We start from the raw sequence: 17,860 nt of genomic DNA, 5'->3' as shown, positions 1-17,860 counted from the left end.
CCCCGTGTCCCAAGGTAAGACTGAAGTATTCAGGAGAACAGTGAATACCAATTCCCATCTCTGCAGCATTATCTCATGCGTCATCAATTACTGCCATGCCTAAATCTAGCATCATGCCAGCACATTAAGACAGTAGGTACTATATGCAGTGTTCACTGGACCAGAAGAACAGAAATAAGAAGGGGGAAAGGAAACCCTAGAGAAGAAATTAAAAAAGGCAGACCGTGCAATACAAACCAGATCATGGCTGCTTAGCTAATATGGGCCAACTGCTGCGGAAGAAAAACGTCGAACACCCCAAGTTGTGTAAATTTTTGGTAAACATCTAACACGCACACAAACACACACAACACCAACCTACACACCAACAAAAATATATAGTGGGCTTTGGCTAACACTGGCTCTTCTAGGGGCTAAGGTGGAGAAATTTTAACAGAACTTGAATTAATAGGGAAAAGAAACACTTGACAAGTACTTTCTTAACAAAAATTCTAGCTAGACTTAATCAGAACACCACTAAGTGTCCCTTGATTATTCACTACAAGTTTTCTTGTTTCTGAAGGAAACTGAAAATGAAAACTTAAATGCCAAATATGGGTCCAGTTTACGCTGAACAAGCTGTTGTGTCTAAAACCAGCAGGAGGTGCTTTGCAAAGATAAAAATTAAAAAGCTCCAAAAAGCTTAAAAAATTTAAACTACACAAAACCTACTTTTTCCCCATCTTACAGCAGGAATCTCCACACCTAACTCAAGGTAAAGCAACTTTAGAGAAAGGCTCAGAGCAATTTCAGCTCCCTGGGGAAGGACTGCTGGACTAACACTGATCCCTCTCTCCATACTGCCAGGTGTCATTTTAACACTTTAAACACACCAGTAGTTTTCCAAAAATATAAACTAAAAAGGATCAAAATATATTTTACTATACTACTCCATCAGGTTCACATATAAATTAAACTGATTCTTCAAAGAAAAATATAAAAACTTAAAATAAATATCTATGAATGAATGTATTATTTTAAATAATTCCTGAAATATCGTGTTGAACTCAAATTTCAAGTTTTACTTTTAGGACTACTTCAAGATTAAATCCCAGGCCCACTTAAGGTCAGCATGCAGTTTACCACCAATTACCCCTCACTGACAACAAGGTGCCCACTGCTATCAGATTTGACTGCATTCACATCAAGTACCATCCGAGCACGGCCTAATTCCAGGGGGAATGATGCTGATAAGGGGGGGCCTTACCGATTCGATGGGCTTGTCTAGAGACGCCTGCTCTATCTCCAGGTGCCCCTCTTCATACTGATCAAAGTGATTGCCCTGCAAGAGAAAACAAGGGTCAGCTCCACAGCACAGCCCACGCCTCCAACAGTTCAGTGTCCAGACAGCTTTGGTTACAGTGTTATATTTGATACAATTTTGCTAACAAATGAACTTATTAAATACAGGCTCAAATCAGTGTATCAGCTGCAAGGACAAAAAACCCCTAAAAACTAAGTCAATTTGATGACAATCATAAACTATTTAAGTTGAGAAAATACCAAACATTTACAATAACAATACTTCTGGATTTTTTTCTTTATAAAGTCCATGAAAACACTGAGCATAAGCACCAGTGCCAGCATGGAAACCACACAGGACAAGGAACAGCAGGAATGGATATCCCCACCACTAGAAGGCTTTCCCTGCACCAGGAATTTGCTTGAAGGATACATGTGATTTTACAGACCTTAAACCAACAAAACCCCACAGTGGTACCAAAGGAAACCCGTCCCTGTGCCCACAGTGTTTGTCCATGGTGTGGAGCAGCCCTTCCCACAAACCTGAACAGTGATTTGTCCATGGAAGCAATCCTCCAACACACCACACAGCCTTTAGTCCTGACCCGAAGCAGCCCCTCTGCCAGCTGACCACCATCCCCCTTGGAAAAATTGCATCTTCTCACGTTTTGGGGTGGATACTGAGCATGCAGGCTCCTGAGCTAGGGAGGCAATGACAAGCTCTGCTCTCCAGAACAAGTGTTGTGCTGGAACACCAGTGAAGGGCCATTTCAGGAAAAACAAACACCTCTACTGCAGCTCTGCCATAATTTTAGAGGTTTCTGAAACCTCAAATTCCTGAGATTGGAAACATGGTGAACCATTTTTGGCTGTTCAATAGGTCCATGATGCAACACATCCACTGTCACTAGCACAGACCTGGAAAGGAAACACTCAGACTTTCCAGCTGCAAACTCAGAAGCAAAAGAGGTGAGATTCCTGCAGCTGGGATGAGCCCAAAAGCCACTGAAGGGGGTGGTTTCAGTGGGCTCTCCTACATTTTCAGGCACTGCTCAGTGTCACAGGAACTCCAGGAGGTGCCGAGCCTTGGCTGTCACCCCCCACTTCCCCCTCAGGCCCTGCAGTGCCACTGGAACCTCTGGCTGCTCCGTGCACACCAAACCCCGGCAGGTTTCATTTGCATCCCAGCTCCACAATCCCTTGGAGCAGGAACACACAGCACTGCTGCCAAGAGAAACATGTTGTCACCCTCCTTCTTCCACTAATACCAACTCTTTCTTCTGCAAGAATTTTAATGGAAGCCAGCACGCGAAAGAGCAAACTGCAGTTGTAACAGACTGACGGTTGGAATATTACAAGCCAGGCACCAGCCTCCAAAAATCCTCTGGAAGGAGTGTTCCTATGCAGCAATGCAAATCTGCAAGGGAACATCTTGGCTAAAACCTGGTGCCAAGAGAAGCTGCTTTGATGCTGGTGCCCCAACTTCCAGCCCATCCATCATCTGCAGGCCCTGGTGGTAAATTCACTCTGGCCACGCTCTGCTCTTGGGCATCGTCTTTCCCATGGCCTCTCCAGAGTGAATTTGGGGTTTAATCTGCAGGCAGAAATCCACTCCCACTCTTTTTTTTTTTTTCTGGACAGCCTTCAAGGAGGAAGCTGAAGGCAAACTTACTATGCACAAGCAGTCGTTGAGCTGCTTTGGAAAGCTAATAATGCTCAGAGATAGCATGGTGTGGATGCACAGACTGCACGTGTGAGGAGTCCAGGAGCCCACACCAAAACACACCAAAAACCTGCCTCAGTGGCTGGGGGCAGCCCAGCTTCCTGAAAAATACTGCCCAAGAGAACCAGAGCAGTCAGGGGTGCCCACGCTGCCAACACTGGCAAAAACACATTGCTAAACTTCATCTATTAAAACATTAAACCCACGTAACATTCCATTAACCAACACTTGAAACCCTCTCAGCACAAACCCAGACACATCCCTGAGCCTCCTTTCACTCGCTGCCTGCAGGTAGCTCAGCACACACCACTAAATTACCTGCAACAGGCTAAATATTCCTGCCCACTCCCCAGCTCCTCTGGTGTGCTGCCAAGGCACTGAAAGCTGTTTTTACTGAGGCAAGGGTCAATCCCAGTTCGAGGGCAGCACGCCTTGCTGCTCTGAGGCTTCACAACTCGCTTTTTCCATGCTTAAAACAACATCTCCCTGAAACTATGCAAACGGCTGAGCACTCCCTGTGCCACAGCCAGAGAATCAGAGAGCAAACAAAGCCATTATCCCTAAGTTCTGGTGACCCCACCACTACCCACTCCATGTATTTTGGGGTTATTTTATATATTCATATTCTTTGGGGTTTATTATGTACTTGATCTCTACTTGTTCCTGGTCCAAACAGCTGCTAACAATACTAAAACTGGAGCTTCCCAGAGAGGCAGGTGCTGCCTGTCAGCTGGAAGTCCTGGGCATAAAAAGGCCATGGAGCACAGGGAACAGGCCCCGTGGGAATACTGCCAGCCTCCTCCTGTGTCAGGAAGGTGTTCCAGGCTTGGAAATTCAAGGCTTCAGAATAACAAAGTGTCCAAACAGAGCTGAAATCAATACTCATCACACAGACTGCTCTTTATTTATCAATATTTAGAATAAATGATAAAGGAAAAATTCTCTTCTGCCATAAAGCAGCTCATCCTGGAGAAAGGCAAGCAGACAATCCAATGGTCATTGTTAGGTGGGATTTATTGGGGGTTCAGGCCAGTGATGCCTAATCAGGGAAGAGAAAAATGGTTCTATGGCTATGGCCACAACAATGCTCCTTGCCATCACGGTGATCCCAGGCACTTTGGAGCTTCTCCATCCCTGGAACTGGCTAAGGAACAAGCTGGGGGGAATTCCAGCTGATTTTCCACTTTTCCAATCCTACAACCTGGTGCATTGAATGGATCCATAAAACATTCCTGTTTTGCTGTACCTTAAGACAATGAATCAGAAGAACACAAAATACTTTAACACTTAAATGCAACAATTAATTAAACCCTAAATACTGGATCTGTTTGGAATACATTTCTGGCAAATATGAACCCCAAGCACAGACCACGTTTTAGTACAATTTTGAAGTGTGTCTTCTGCAGACTTGAGGGATGCTTCCCACTTCAAGGAAACCTTCACGTGAAAAGAAGGATTCAATCCCTTGGATTCAACCCCATGGATACCAGGACATGAAATAACAGCTGCATTAAACCCAGCACTATTCAAAATCTATTCCCAAACCTTCTTCCTGTATGACTGTTTCAGAGATGCAGTAAGTTCCCAGCCCTGGGAGCTAATGGCAAAGCTTCCACCTGCTCCTGTGGACAAGGATTTTGGGGCTAACTGCAGCACCCTCCTCCTCCTCATCCTCTGCCCCTCCATTTTACAGCTGCCTGTACCAGGGTCTCTCACTTCTGCTTTGTGAAACAAGATGTGTTGCACTGTCCCTTTCTCACAGACACTTCTCCATCCACCCTGGAACAGCAGAGCAAGTAAGATGAGAGGTTTCCACTTAAGCAGCATTTATTGCTCTCCCTTTGTGCTGCATCGAGCACACTGGTGCTTCCCTATAACCACACTGCAATTCCATATATTTTCCTACTTCATGAGAAGCAAGGACAAGCCTCCAGCATGCAAACACTCCTCATTACACACCACACACACCACTTGGCTTCCTTGTGCATTCATCTCCAGGAGCCAACATGTTTGCGCCCTGTAATTTTTGTGTAATATCATCTGAACTTTGGCTCTCTACCCACTCTGGTTACTCACAGTCACATGTTCTCTGCTCTCTCCTACACTTTCCCATTGTTTGATCTTTGCTCGAAGCTCTTGGCCAAACCTTGTCTTGTTGCCCTAACACACTGAATATGGCATTTGAAAAATCAACCAACAAAAGCTGCCTCCATGCAGGATTTCAACTCTTGTTCTCCCTTCTTTGGACTGTAAATACTTAGGAGTCCTGGCTCAACAAATGCCATTTTGTCCCAGATCATATCCAGTGGAGTCACTGCATTTCCTGGGACAATTCAAGTTAATAGCTCAGGGGAAGAGCATTGCTGCTTCTTTCCTACTTACAAGGCCCCAAACACTCTGACACTGAGACCCAGTCAACATCATAAAAAAAAAAAGTAAGAACTTAATTACCCTTTCATCCCAAAATCCTTAGTGGTAAGAACTGTTGCCAATAAATCACTCGATGCAAGTGAAATTAATTGTTGATTAAAGCCCATTTATCACCGTTTAGTACCACAGAATTCACTCTCTCCTCTACATGAGGCACCTTTTCAGGAAGGTGGGGTAATACAAAGCACATACATAGGACACACAGAAATCACTGGGAGGGGGAACCCTTTAAAAGCATCTTCACAATGACAAGCAGAAGAAAACAGGCTCTTTCCTTCCCTCCCGCACCCCAAGGGGTGTATCCAAACCAGAGCCGGGTCATGAGCACTGCCTGAGTTTCTAAGTCACCTAAAGCCCCCAACACAATGAGGAAATAAGGATGCGTCACTTTAACTGCTTTAGGGCCATTAGACCTCCCTGGGTATTAACTACTGGACTGCTCTGTGCAATCTGCCTGAGCACAGAGCATATTAAGATGTCAGCATGCAGAACATATTCCATATAGCATCCATTCCTGACAGGAATGAGTGGTTTCTTTGATGGACAGCCCTAAGTTATCCATGCATTATTTCCAAAGAAAATGTGGCAGCCTCCAGCCCCGCAGCTGGGCCGGAGCCGGGAGCAGGACACAAAGGAGCAGGATAATGGAGCCGGGAGAGCAGGGGATCCTTTCAGGACGCCTCTGTTCAGCTGTCCTTGGGCTCCTGCTCCAGCAGAGCCCAGTCACACCAGCCTGGTGGTTAATAACACCAGAGATAAGGTGAGTTATAAGCCCAACACAAGTCAGATAGCAAGAGCCTAGAATCGGAAAACGCTGCCTGCTCTACCAACCACAGGGACAATGCCTTCAACGCTGTGAATGGAGCAAAATAGGAAAGGATTCTGGCATAAAACCCTGTGGCTCTGCCTGGGAGCATTAAAGCAGGGACGGCTGGGGAGGGAACAGGCAGAATGCAGCTGCTGAGACGTCACAGCAGAAACAATCTATTTATGTCCCTACTGGATTTCAGGACTGGCTCAGGAAGGCACTCAGAAATGCTGCTTCGTGAGACCACGCCAATAACAATCTAAAGAAAGCAATTTTGCAGAAAAGCCTTACTATACTCACTGTTATTATTTCTTAAATGCACTGGAAAAGAGCACAGCATGATCATGACTGCTTAACTGCACTTGAAAAGAGCTCAGTGTGCTCCTTAGATATTCAAAAATTAGTTTTACGCTAGGAGAGTACCAGAAAAAGACTCAAAAAAATCACATTTATATTGCATTTACCTTAGAAAATGGAATTTTAAAACACTAAAGCAAATCAGCACCACTTCTGCATATTCTATTTATCCATCAATTCAATCAATAAATCTTAAACTCTAAAAACATTAAGTCAAGCCATAAAATTCAGGGTTGTTACCCACAAGCATCACTTGAAAATATTTAACCAAGCCCACTGCCCATTCCCAAAAGCCTTGCAGGCATTAGGCTGAGAACAGCAGCTGAGACACAGGAATATCCAAAACCAGAAATGAGTGCCCCCAAAAAAGGCCATTTTCTAGTGTGGATAAAGCCAGGGCAGGCTGCGTGAGCTGCAGATCCCGGAATGTTTTGCTCCCACGGCTGGGAAGCACAGCTGACATTTCCTGCAGCCCTCCCGAGACGGGTCAGCACAGATGCAAGGTTGGAGCACAGGGAACTGGAGCGGCATCTGAGCACAAGGGAGCAAATGCCATCTTGCCAAAATCCTCTCTCCCTGCACGCACACCGCACCTCCACAGAACAGGGAAAAAAACCCTCCGATTCCAGAAGCAAATATCCTGTTAAACTTGCAATTTTCTTTTTTAAAGGATATGGAGCAGTTACAAAACCTTTAGATGGATAAGACACCCTCACATCCATCCACTTTTCCCAAAGCTGGCTCCCAGCACTCTTGCAAACATCCCACATCCAGGACACCTGGGTGAATGCTGCCTGTCCAGCACCAGCACAGTGGCCAAGAGGCTCAGGAATCAGTCTGCAAAGCCCTGATGGAGTACCAGCCTCTTGCCTGATCCAAAGACCAGGAATTTCAACAAACCACCATCGACACTCATCTCATTTTGTATTTAGTTCTCTTCTGACAAACCTTTCCAGTTTGGGCAGCTGTTTCCAAACATGCTGGTTTCACTTCTCTGCACATGGCCTGAGGGAGAGACACCCACCACCTGCAGCTGCAGTGGCACATGTGGGACAGGCAGGATAAAAAGCCACCCCAGGCATGGGTGAGATACAAGGGGTACAAGGGACAAGGTCTGCCAGTGCTCTGATTTGGTTTATTTGTGGGGCTTTATCACCAACATCACCACTGACCTCACAGCAAGTTCCAGCCAACACCAGCGGGGGAAGGAAGGTGTTAAACCCAAATGCAGCTCCCCACGACAGATCGTTGAGTTTATTACACACAATCAAAATGTAACGGGTTTCTAATACCTCTGCAAGATCCACACCTCCCTACGCAGGCTGACTACAGATCACAGCAGTAATTCATGCTGCCCTTTGCAGCTCGGCAGGGCCTGATGACTCTATACCATGGAAGGGCTCCAAAACGTAATTGATGCAGACAACCATGTTGATGTTTAGAAATCCATCCAAAGAACGCAAAAACAACTCCAGGAAAGTGTAGCTTACAGTGTTTTTTGAATATTCGTTATGCAGCCAGAAAAAAACCATATTTTTAAGACCTACATGCACCTAGGAGGTGGCTCCTTCCAATCCTGGAAACTTTCTTGGGTCATTTTAAAGGCCACATGGCTTCTCAAGCTATAAAAAGCAATACAAAAGCAACTTTGTATTGGCACCTGAAAAGCCTTTGTTAATGCTTCCCAGAACAAAATCATCCTTTTTCCTGTTGTTCCCTGTAGTGTCTGTAAAGACACAAAAACCCCACAGATTCTTTCCTAGCAACACAGAGGTGAAGCATTCCCAAACAACACATTCTCACCACCCTCCACACATTAGGAATTGCTTTCCCAGACCTTTCCCTGCAATACAAGTGGGAAGTACGGACACAGCACATCTGCACACCCCCAGAAACAGCTGAATATTTACAGTCAACATCTTGTGAAAGCTGCAGCAAAACCTCATTTTCAGCAGACACACACATCAATTATTCTGAGAGTACTTAACAGGAAAATCCTCTCAAGTCAATACAACAAAAGCAATCACTTGAGACTCAGAGATTAATTTAAATTGGCAAGGTTTGAAAGAAGCACCTTGGAACTGCACGTTGAGAAGCTGATGGAACCTTTTGTTTACTGGACTAAAAATTAGTTTTGATAAAACTCTTCCTGCTAAGTCCAAAAACACTGAAAACCCACTCAGCAGAACACATTTAAGACTAGTCACAGGTCAAGAGGTTTAAACCAGGAAAACGTGCATATAAATACCCATTTAGAGCTGTCCAAATAAAAACATGTTCTACAGTTCCGAGATAAACAGCTTGTACCACACAAGGAGTGGGAGCCAGAGGCAGGTCCCTGCTTTGCATACTTTGGCACCAAACAACAATAATTTTGTGTCTTTCAGATTCCTTCTGCTGCACCAACACCAGCTGTGGATCTGTTCCAGCACACGAGGGATGCTCTGCAGTCCTTCAGCAAGCTCTACCCAAGAGCCAGCACTGGCCTCACTCACCCAATTTTCTTTTTGCCATTTTTAACATGCCATGATGCAGAAGCTGCTGCAGCTTCCAGCACCCACATCTTCATGGCTAACCAGGACCTTCAAACAATCACAGAACCATGGAGGGGGTTGGATGGGGAAGGACCTTCAAGACGATCTTGTTCCATCCCCTGCCATGGGCAGGACACCTTCCACTAGCCCAGGTCGCTCCACCTGGCCTTGGACACTGCCAGGGATAGAGCAGCTACAGCTTCTCTAGGCAACCTGCGCCAGCCCCTCCCCACCCTCCCAGGGAACAATTCCTTCCCAATATCCCATCCAGCCCTGCCCTCTGGCACTGGGAAGCCATTCCCTGTGCCCTGTCCCTCCATCCCTTGTCCCAAGTCCTCTCCAGCTCTCCTGGAGGCCCTGCAAGGGGCTCTGAGCTCTCCCTGGAGCCTTCTCTTCTCCAGGTGAGCACCCCCAGCTCTCCCAGCCTGGCTCCATGGCAGAGGGGCTCCAGCCCTCGCAGCATCTCCGTGGCCTCCTCTGGACTCTCCAGCAGCTCCACATCCTTCCTGTGCTGGGGACCCCAGGGCTGGAGGCAGCTCTGCAGGTGGGGGCCCACCTGAGCAGGGCAGAATTCCCCCCTCACCTGCTGCCCATGGTTGGTTCCTGAGCTGCCAGCACACATGGCTGAGTCACTGAACTTCTCATCAAACAGTATCCCCAAGTCCTTCTCCCCAAGGCTGCTTTCAATCCATTGTCCCCCAGCCTGGATTTGTGCTTGGAATTGACCTGACCCAGGTGCAGGACCTTGCACTTGCCCTTACTGAACTTCACACACACCCACCCCTCCAGCCTGTCCAGGTGCCTCTGGATGCCACCCCTTCTCTCCAGTGTGTGACCACACTGGACAGTACAAAACACAGGGAAACCAGCCTGGTGGGACAGGATGCTAATCATGTAATATTTAGGGTTTAATCAATTTACCACTACAAACTTCCAAGCTTTCACAGTATTATCTACCTTTTCTTTCTTACTACGGTGTCCGACTTGATAAAGAGCTGTTGCTAAACCAGAATCTCACAGAAAATCTCTCTCAGGAGCATGTTAACAGGATTCAAACTTCATTCAATATTTTTATCGATGACCAGAGGGAACAGAGCACCTGCCAGCTCAGTTTGCAGATCAGGCAGCCCAACAAAGAGTGAGCAACAGTGAGGACATGTTTGTACAGAGCAACCTGACCCATGTAAGAGTGGCTTCAGCTCCCTAACACCACGTCTGCTTTCACAGAGCCCTGTACAAACACAGCCACAGCACAGGGCTGCACCCAGCAGGCTGAGAAATCCCAGTTAAAACCTCCTCACGCAACACGGTAGCAGAAAGGATAAAAATACAGTCCAAGGGTGTGCAACAAAGGAACAGCAAACACAAAAAAAGCAGTAAATAGATGTTTATCTCGGTATATTATAAAGGTAAGAGTCTGCTCTAGACTCCTCTAAGCAAGTTTTCCAGTCACAAGTGTGGAGAATTTAGGATGCAGAAAGGTGTAACAACACAAAGGGAGAACAGTGAGAGAATTCAGAGCCATTAAGGCTCTCAGAAGAAGATAAATTGAGCAGAAATGTTGTATATGCCTTCACATAAGAGGACACAGCACAGTAATGTGTGCTTTGGCATAGCAGAGAAGATCAGCTAACAGCTGAAAATAAAAAAACCTAGAAGAAATATTAAGGAAAATGCAGCTTAAAATGGCTAAACTACCAGAACAATCTACAAAGGAAAATGTTCCCTATCACCAGTTGTCTTCAAGGGAGAGATACGGCAGCCAAACACAAACTCCTGGACTCAGAACTGGGCCAAACAATGGGAATTGAAAGTGATACCTGGATATTTAAAGCCATCATCCTAATATTAACTTCTGGCTTTAAAACTCTGAATGGCAAAAATCTCAAATTAACTGCCCATGGAGCTGCTTGAAAGGAGAAAGTAGCAAGAATTACTACAGGTTTAAAACCATGTGGTAGGAGAAGAGCTTCTGTCAACTGAGGAAGTGCTGCCCTAGAACTGTAGCAGTGCTTTTTATCAGATGAGCGCCTGAAGCTCCACATTCCCACACAGCGGGTGGCAGGAGCCTGGTTGGAGGGGTGGGTTTTATCTCAGAGGGGGTGACTCAGAAGAAGCTGAGGTAGCTCAGCCATGGCTTGTGGGACTGCAGGATAAAGTGTTTCCTTTCCCATTCACTCGGCCTCAGCAATGGAGAACACTGGTGTAGGAGAGGAGTGACAACACAGACCGCAGGAAGGTCTGTATAAAATTACCTCACCACCTGAGTCCCAGAAATCCACACTGAAGTTCAGATCCTCCTGTGATGTTCTAAAACTGGAACCAATACTATTTGATCTACTTTAGAACACACTTCCCCCCAGTCTTCTCTGCCCCTCCTTGCTCACACAGGGAGGTTAAAAAAAATCAGTCACAGTTCTGCTGTTCCTGCTTTGCTCAACTGAGAGGTCAGAACGTCCTGCCAAGGAGGTAAGAGCTGTATTCTTCCTGTGCTGGGCCCACACCGGAAATATAACCTGAATCGAATGATAAACTGAGATCTCTAAACTATACTAAGAGATCTTTTAAAATCTCAGATTAATCCTTCAGTTAGGAAACACTCCATGGAAAAGGCAAAGGCTGCCTCCTGACTGCTTGCAGCTACTCCCGCCAAAGGCAAATTCACACTCCAGGATCTTGGATCAGTTGAAAGCTCAGCGTAACAGATTTTGCAGAGATTCCAACCCTCATTCCCCCGCATTAAGTTTTTCTTTTCCCAATTAGTAAAGGCAGGCAGAGAAAATGACCCTCTTTATCTCTCTGCAGCGCAGACATCAGCTCCCTGTGCCACATCGCCCTGAGCAGCTGGGCCTGCTGAAGGACATGAAAATCAAATGCACTTCCCTGAGGCAGCACCTGGGAAGTGAATTGAAGCTGCAGCCATGGCCACACTCATTAAGGATGGATTCTAAACCTCCTTGCTGCCGGCCCAGCTGTCCGGTAAAGCGCTGCCTAAGCTGCTTGGGAACAGAACTTATCCCTGACATTCTGCCAATTAAAAAGCATAAAATCCCCCTGCCAGCAGTGCTCAGCTCAACCTGCTGGAAGCAACAGGGCCAGAAGCACAGTGATGTGCTGGCTTAGCTCTTCAAATCCTTTGTGGAGGGAAAAAAAAAAAAACACCTACCTTCTTGGAATTAGCAGGAATACCCAAGCTGAGGTTCAGAATGGCCACACTTCGACCCAGCAGAGAAAACCAAGCACAGTTCTTCCTGCTGGGTGGAAGTGTTATGCCATTGTACAGACTACACAACACCAAAAAACCAAGAGACAGAACAGCCTGTGTTCCGTCTGGCTAATGATGCCAGTAAGTGCAATGTACGTAGGAAGAGGAAATTATTGTACACATAGACACATACGGCTGGTAATATTTCTGCTTCAACAATGAAAAGGAGAAAAATGCAGCAAGAAAACATTTTCTCAACATCTGGGAATAAGTGGGCACCACTGGATTTCAGCGAGGGAGACATCCACAATATTTATTCTTTGAGTTTGCATAGCTGATCTGAAGAATAAAATCATTGCAAATGCATAGACAGCACTAAAAATATATATTTACTTACTGCAGCAGTTTCATACGTTCATACAGATTTCATGAATGCTCCTACAATATTCTGTTAGCACCATTTACAGCTATTGTTTGGAACTCCTCAAAGTTACAGTGGTTCCCATTTGTCTCTGCCAGGGAAGCCCATCAGTCCAGGAGACAGTGGCACAGACAAATGACAGAGCCTGTGACAGACAAGCTCCCCAATCCTTTGCCCAAACGACTAAGCTTGTCAGGAGCCCAAAAATAACAGTTCTTGTATGGAAAATGGAAAAAGCTTGGGATTTAATTGGATGAGCCACTCAAGAGTTCACTCGTCACTGCAGAGCATAGAAGAGAGGATATCCCTGACCTTCCTTCTCTTGCCTTTCTCCTCCACTAATCCATTTCCCTGTCCAAGGCTCCCAAATGAAGCCGTGTGCTGGCCTGGTAAGGGAAAGATCCCCATCATAGGCAGAGCACAGCTCAAGGCCTTTCTCTGGAGCTGCCATCAGGTTCAGCACCTGCAAAATACACCAGGGGCTTTCCGACTTTCTCTAAGGTTTCAGAGCTTAAAGCAAAAGAGGAAGAGGCTCTAAGCCTTTAGTGTGGCTTCTAAAGCTACAGAGCACACCAACAGCACAACAATCCTGTGAGGAAAAACCCAAGGGCTGCCTAATCAGCTCACTGCAGTGATATCCTCCAGTGCCATTCCTGCTTCTTTGGCAACTTCAACTTGCAAACCATCCTTAGCTTCGAGGTTCCTTCCACCAAAACACAGAGGAGTCACAATAATTTCAGTGTATACAAGCTTTCTCCTCTCCCTCCACACCATGACCTTTATCCTTAGGGATATGTATGACTTTCTTATCCTTACACAAGCCACTCTTTTCCATAGGGCTCCTCCTTATAACTCCCTGGGAGGAGCATCACTCCCTCTGCAGCTCTCTTCATGCCCACCACATCACTCTGGCTGCAGCTATGGGAAGATCCCTCACTCCCACTTATATCTGCAGTTCTCGGCTGACCTCTCTGCCCAACAACCCTTCTCTCCTCAGCACTTTTCCATGAACTTCAGACCATGGATACCTTCTCTTTCTCAGCTGATTTAGGTCCTTCCTTCCTGATTTTCCTGCAGTGCTGTATGTTTCCATTCCTGTCTCTCCTGATGGCACTGATCTTCCTTCAGTCAGGCACAGGGGAGGGAAGAACAGCTCCCAGCAGCTCTCACCTTTAATCCACTTTTCTCCAGCATATCAGAAGCTCAGAAATCCGAGGATCACCTCTGCTAACCCTGTGCTGCCAGCTCTCCCTTGCCTACAGTGCTCAACTTGCACTCCTGCCAAACTGATCCTCCCAACCCAGACTCTTTCCAGCTTCTCTCCAGAAAGGCAGCTGATAACAATAATGAGAACTCTGAAATGCTTTTTTTTCATCCAGTGACTTTTCCATTAGCCACATCACTAATCCCAAGATATTTGCCTTTCTTCCAAACAGCTAAAAGCGTAGGTTTGACCTACGCCCTTTACTCCTGACCTTTTGTTTCTCTCCCTCTCTCCAAACTGTTACACATCCCTTCACTCTGAGGAGATCACAAATACATCACCCCATAACAAAACCCAAGAGATCTCCACAGCCTCCCTCCCCATACTGCATCCATCCCTGCTCAAACTGTAATTTTAGAGCCTGTCTCCCTCTGGCCATGCTCCCTGGGACTCACCAGCCTGGCAGGGACACAGGGTCACATCTAGAGTCATCTGCTCCAAGGACAGAAATTTCACCTGCCAAAGAACTACAACTGTGTGAAAAGGGCATCCCTAACACCAACAGAAACACTCCTGGTTTTGCTGTATTTGCAGACCGGGATTTTCTAGACAGGCACAAGCAGGTATATTCTTACCTATGGCCACAGCAGCCCTGCAAATACCCAGCACAGCGAGCATTTCCTGTATTCCACAGGAATTCCTGTATTCCTCTTATAGCTCAAGCAATCTCTGTCCAAATACAGAGAAGAAAATTCAAAAGTCTTCTCTGGAAGTGACTTCAAACCTTATTTTCCCTTCTTCTTCATCTAAAAGCTTTCCTTCATCAAGAGACTATGGAAAAACTGTTAGATTGCCTAGCTGTGACGGTAGGTGCACAGACCCTTGAGCTCCCAAAATTCAGCGTGACCTTGTCCCAGTCCCCCTCGGATCATCTCTTCCACAGCTCACTCTTTTCACCTTCAGTCCTCCACAAGCCTCAACCAGCTCCAAACTGCTCTTCCCAGGGGACTGATTCCACTTTTCCCTCACAGGAAGCTTTAACACGAAATAAAATGTCTCTCTTCTCCCTGGCATATTTTCAGGCAGGGAAGAACAGAGCAGTGACCCCTCCATAAAACCAAATCCTACCTTTTTATTTTTCACTCTAGTCTATGGGAAAGACAATAAAAGCCTGGTACTTAGCACAGAGAAATTCCAATTTAGAACAGTGCCCTTTTTTAAAGTCAAGGGGACACAGGGTTGTGACTTGAGTTATTGTCCCCTGGCACACTCAGCAGCTTCCAAGATCTCGGGATCGGGTAATGGAGCCGAGTTTCCTCCCTGACATCACCACACGTTCCCCCCGCGTGCCCAGAGCCACGACACAGTAACAGGTTTTGTCACTACAATTAGTTTTCTTGCCATGGGGTTTCCCCATAAAGGGGCAGGAACAAGGACATCCAAAGGCAAATGTGGACACGACTGCAGAGCTCGTCCATTCCCGGGGCACAACCACAGTACTCAACCTGGTTTAGGTTCCCCCTCTCTCCCTTACCAAAGGATTACAAGAAATGTGTTTTCAAGCCCAAGATCTGGCTCGCTCCACTTCCTGAAACACAAACTTCAAAGCCAAATCAGATCATTTCAGTGTTAATTATGGCTCATTTCTTCATTTAAGGAAATGAAGGATGCAAACGAGCCTATGTTTGGGGCTGTGGCAGGAGCCAAACCTCCATCCTCAGAGCAGGCGATGCCAATAGTGCACACAACCACGCTGGTATTTATTTTCTTATGTGTTCTAAAACAGTTTAATAACAATTTTTGAAGTCTGCACCCCTTATAACACCCAGAACCAACATAAGTTAGTCACTCCTGGATGTCCTGACTGCTTCCAAGACTGCACCTTAATGCCAGATTAAGCAGAATTACGCAAGCTCCACATTATAAAAACCCTCCCAGGTCTTTGGGTGAAAGGCCCAAGTGAGGATGAACAGCACCATTCCAACTCCAAGCTTCCGAAACAAGGACCCACAGAACAGCTCATCCACGGCTCTCCTCGAGCAGCGTTATCCTCGCTCCTTTTGTCTTCCTTTCTAACCCCGAGACTCTCTCGGGCTGAAGTCAGAGAACAACATGTCATTGTTCAAGCTTAATGAGTCAACGTTAATTTTCCCATTGTTTATTTAAACCCCCTTTAAAACAGCATCAGTGGCGTTAATTACGTTGAAATACTGATGTTTTGTTGGGGGGCCGGTTGTGAGAAGGAAGAGGCGTTTTCCACAGAGAAGCGGGTCGCTGGCAGATGTTCGGACGGCGCGGTGCGGATCTCGGGGGGAGTGATCCGACCCCTCACGGGGAAGTGCGTGATCCCCTCATCAGGGGGCTGGTTCCCTCACCGGGAAGGGGCCCAACCCCTCACGGGGGTGGTCGGTCCCATCGCAGGTGGAGGGTTGATCCCCTCACCGTTCTCCCCCGCCGGGTCGGCCCCTCGCCGCCGCCGTCGCAACACGCCACCCGCTGTCCCCCGCCCCCGGGCCGCTCTCCCCTGCCGCGGGTCACCTTGACAGCCAGCCCCGGCCCCCCGCACTCCCCTCTGTGCCGCTCCCCGCCGCGGCGCAGCGCCGGGCCCGCGCACAAAGCCCCGGCCGGGGGGGGGGAGGGCGACCAAGCCCGGCCTGAGAGACCGCAGTCGCGCGGGGCGGCGCGAGGGAAGTACCTGGAAGTCCCTGTCCTCGTTGAAGCGGGAGAACCTGTCCGCCATTTCGCGCCGGCCCAACCTGGCCCGGCCCCGCTCCGGCCGCCGCCGCCGCCGCCTCCGCCCTCAGCGCCGCCCGCCTGCACCGCCCCCGCCGCACCGCGCATGCGCCGCCCGCCGATCACGTGCGCAGCAAAGCCGGTCACGTGATCGGCAACGAGGGATTCCCTCAACACGGCGCCACCGTGCGGAGCGGCGGAGAAGAGCGGCTACTGGAGCTGGGCCCGGTGGGGCGGCGGCGGCAAGACCGGCCCGGAGACAGCGACACGCCGGGGGTTGGCACACCGAGGGGACGGAACCGGCTTGCACGGCCGGCCGCGCCCTCAAGGCTGCGCCGCGACAGGCCACGTCCCGCCGAGCCGCGCTGCGCGTCTGGCTGCAGATAGCGACGCGCATGCGCACCCCGGCGGCCAATGACAGCGCGAGCGACGACACGCGCGCGCCCGACAACCAATGAGGGCGCGGGCAGCGCACGCGCGTGCCTAGCAGCCAATTAGGGCGCGAGCTGCCGCGCAGCGCGGGGCTCCCTTTCCCGCCCCCTGTTGCGCGCATGTGCAAAGCCGTCGCACGGCGAGGGCTCGACCCGGGGAACGGAGAGCGCGAGCCCCGCTTCAGCGTTCCCGCCCTCCCGGCTCTAGCCAATGGGAGCTGCCCCAGTCGCTTGAATGATGGTCGTGCGAGCCAATGGGACCGCGGGCTCTCCACCGCCCCCCGGTGTGCGCCTCGGGCCGTGCCGCCTGCCGGGGCGGCGCATGCGCAGAGCCGGTTCGGCGGGGCCCGCGCGGGGGTGGCTGAGGGCGGTCCGGAGCCCTCGGCGCTGGGAGCGGCCCCGGGCCTGGGGCGAGCCCTGACGGGGGTAACAGTGCCCGCGCCCAGCCCTGAGGTGGGGGCCAGCACAAATCCTGAGGCGGATCGCGGTACTCAGAGCCAGCCCCGCGGTGCAGCCCAGGGCCCGGCGGAGCCGTGCTCGTGTCCCTGGCTCGTGCCCCGGCCCTCCGGCCGGGCTGCAGGAGCCTCTTCTCGTCCCTTGGTGGGAAGTGTGTGCCCGGCTCGTGCAGCCACAGCCGTCCTTCTCTGCAGTGGCACAGCAGCAGTGCCGTGGGCAATACCGGGGTGCTGGGGGCCGATGCTAGGTTAGGGGCTGGAGTCTCCGTCTGGTTTTG

General features: G+C 48.8%; 1 protein-coding gene across 8 annotated transcripts in view; it reads right to left on the bottom strand.

Moving 5' to 3' along the window:
- GPATCH8 (G-patch domain containing 8) overlaps positions 1-16,765 on the bottom strand; it is a 56,636-nt gene extending 39,871 nt beyond the window's left edge. For 2 of the 8 annotated variants that reach the window (XM_032134066.1, XM_032134069.1), the window contains exons 1-2: positions 16,659-16,765; positions 1,247-1,321 (exon numbers count right to left, since the gene is read on the bottom strand). In XM_032134066.1, the coding sequence (XP_031989957.1) occupies positions 1,247-1,321; positions 16,659-16,703 (120 nt within the window). In that variant the 5' untranslated portion in view covers positions 16,704-16,765. Of the gene's footprint in view, positions 1-237; positions 273-1,246; positions 1,322-16,658 lie in introns of those variants that run through there. The other 6 variants (XM_032134067.1, XM_032134068.1, XM_032134062.1 and 3 more) reach the window with 4 other exon arrangements.
- Positions 16,766-17,860: the final 1,095 nt, after the last annotated feature.

This window comes from Corvus moneduloides, chromosome 26, assembly GCF_009650955.1.
Source record: "Corvus moneduloides isolate bCorMon1 chromosome 26, bCorMon1.pri, whole genome shotgun sequence".
In the NCBI taxonomy this organism is placed as follows: Eukaryota; Metazoa; Chordata; class Aves; order Passeriformes; family Corvidae; genus Corvus; species Corvus moneduloides.
Note: the sequence above shows the minus strand (reverse complement) of the source record. Positions and strands in the feature narration are given on the sequence as shown.